The sequence below is a fragment of the Nanorana parkeri genome, unplaced genomic scaffold, assembly GCF_000935625.1.
Source record: "Nanorana parkeri isolate BGI_ZX_2015 unplaced genomic scaffold, ASM93562v1 scaffold5325, whole genome shotgun sequence".
Lineage (NCBI taxonomy): Eukaryota > Metazoa > Chordata > Amphibia > Anura > Dicroglossidae > Nanorana > Nanorana parkeri.
Window position 1 is genome coordinate 1,203 of NW_017311585.1, and position 2,497 is coordinate 3,699.

At 55.7% G+C, this 2,497-nt stretch overlaps 1 protein-coding gene across 1 annotated transcript in view; it reads left to right on the forward strand.

The window, feature by feature from the left end:
* LOC108804129 (vasodilator-stimulated phosphoprotein-like) overlaps positions 1 to 2,497 on the forward strand; it is a 4,308-nt gene that overhangs the window by 1,101 nt on the left and 710 nt on the right. Inside the window, exons 2-4 of the mRNA XM_018575893.1 lie at positions 1,216 to 1,261; positions 1,347 to 1,419; positions 2,212 to 2,269. Coding sequence (XP_018431395.1) covers positions 1,216 to 1,261; positions 1,347 to 1,419; positions 2,212 to 2,269 — 177 coding nt within the window. The remainder of the gene's footprint in view (positions 1 to 1,215; positions 1,262 to 1,346; positions 1,420 to 2,211; positions 2,270 to 2,497) is intronic.

Below are 2,497 nucleotides of genomic sequence, written 5' to 3' on the forward strand. Positions count from 1 at the left end.
GCGGTGTCACTCTTGCGCAGGTCGCGGTATTACCTCACACCGCTGATAACATTTCCTGTTGCTGGTTTCTTAAAGGGGAAGTACCGCGGGACAAACTGCCATCATTGTTCTTTCCCCCCAGCTTTGCGGCTCCATATTTCTCATTGTATTTTAATCTGTTATCCCCCCCCATGTTATATGTTAGGACGGATCGGGCCATGTATGTATATCACACATGGGGACCGAACACCTCACTCAGGACACGTAACATATCAAACAAATGAGGAAAAACATCAAGAAAACACTTTTTTCCCACGTTTGATTATTTTCTGAATTTTTTTTTACACTTTGTTTTGGTGTCGGTTTCTCTCAGTCGCTATGACGACGGATAAATGAACTTGAACTCCGCCCCCTCCCTGCTCTTACATTGTAACATTGTCCATGGAATGTATCACATCGGGACTGACTCCGCCCCCTCCCTGCTCTTACATTGTAACATTGTCCCTGGGATGTATCACATCGGGTCTGACTCCGCCCCCTCCCTGCTCTTACATTGTAACATCCCTGACTCCGCCCCCTCCCTGCTCTTACATTGTAACATTGTCCCTGGAATGTATCACATCGGGTCTGACTCCGCCCCCTCCCTGCTCATACATTGTAACATCCCTGACTCCGCCCCCTCCCTGCTCTTACATTGTAACATTGTCCCTGGAATGTATCACATGGGGACTGACTCCGCCCCCTCCCTGCTCTTACATTGTAACATCCCTGACTCCGCCCCCTCCCTGCTCTTACATTGTAACATCCCTGACTCCTCCCCCTCCCTGCTGTTACATTGTAACATTGTCCCTGGAATGTATCACATGGGGACTGACTCCGCCCCCTCCCTGCTGAGCGGGCAGAGCAGAGGGTGGGGTCATTGGGGGCTAAGGAGGCGGGGTCACAGATGGGGCCCAGGGATTGGGGTTACAGAGGGGACTGGGGGGGTCACAGGCAGAGCAGGAGGCGGGGTCACAGATGGGGCCCAGGGATTGGGGTTACAGAGGGGACTGGGGGGGTCACAGGCAGAGCAGGAGGCGGGGTCACAGATGGGGCCCAGGGATTGGGGTTACAACAGAGCAGGAGGCGGGGTCAGGCTTTTCCCAGGCAGGTAGCACAGGTTTCGGTATCCTGAGGGAAGGCGGCCATTGTTCTCCTCCCCTCGCAGCGCTGACTCTCTTCCTCTCTCGGTTTCAGAACCCGCTCGGCGCCCCTGGGACAGAGGAAGCACCACGTTGCCCAGGTAACGGCGGCCATCTTGGATAGATCTGTACTGTCCTCTTTGTTTCTCTGGGTCCCGCTCACCCCGCTTTTCTCTGTGTCCGCAGGATGAAATCCACGGTCAGCAGCACTGAGGCGGCTCCAGAGGAGTCAACCGATACCATGGAGAGGCTCAAACAGGTAACCCCTCCCCCCCCGGTGTGGTAACCCATAGCAACCACCTTCCATAGCACTGGGTTACCGCTCACTGGATGTGACCGGTCTGGTTATTAGAAGATCGAGGACACGGAACATTCCAATACATGGCGAGGAGAACACGCCACATAATTCATGTATGACCTGCTGTCTGTGTATTCTATCACTGGACGCCACCAATCACAGCACTCCGGGCCCCAGCAGGATGAGGTTCCCCCCCTCCTGATATGCCTTCCATAGTCATGGCTCCGCCCCCCGCGCGTACATCGATGTCTGCAGTGCGGTCAGCCTTCCTCTCGTAATATGTGGTCAGGATGGAGGAAACCGGTGACCACAGACGCTTCCTCTCACAGAGAACGGCCTTCCTCCTGAACACACGCTGGCCGCCATTTTCTCTACAGAGCCCCCGATGTCCGCACTCCGGGCGTTCATGTGAAGGATCCGTCACCCCCGATAAAAGGAGATTGGCCCGCTCCACCTCCCAGCGCTGTACACACGGGGCGCGCTGTACACACGGGGCGCGCTGTACACACGGGGCGCGCTGTACACACGGGGCGCTGTATACACGGGGCGCTGTATACACGGGGCGCTATATACACGGGGCGCTATATACACGGCCACTGAAGATCCGTTTTCCCTCCGGTGAACGCCACCCATCTCACCTTAGAGGACATGTCACTTCCTGCCCCATGGTGATGTCATCGGGGGGTAAGCTGGGTGTAGTGGGAGGGGCCATATTCTGCAGGGATATGACACGTGGTGTGTTTCCTTCTTCAGGACCTGCTGGATGAGATGAGGAAAGAGCTGCAGAGAGTGAAGGACGAGATTATTGAAGGTGAGATTCCTCTCTAAGCATGGCGGCCATTGTATATCGCAACAGAAAGCCCCCTGTAAGGGGTCCTGACACAATAAAGCTAAATAGGGGTGTGGCTGCGGGGTCTTTGGCGGGTGAGGACAGACAATATGGCGGTTCGGGTGTGGCTGCGGGGTCTTTGGTGCAGTCCCGGCGGGCGTCTCCTGGGAGTTTAAACGATCGGCGGCTCGCGGATGTCCCGTACTTCCT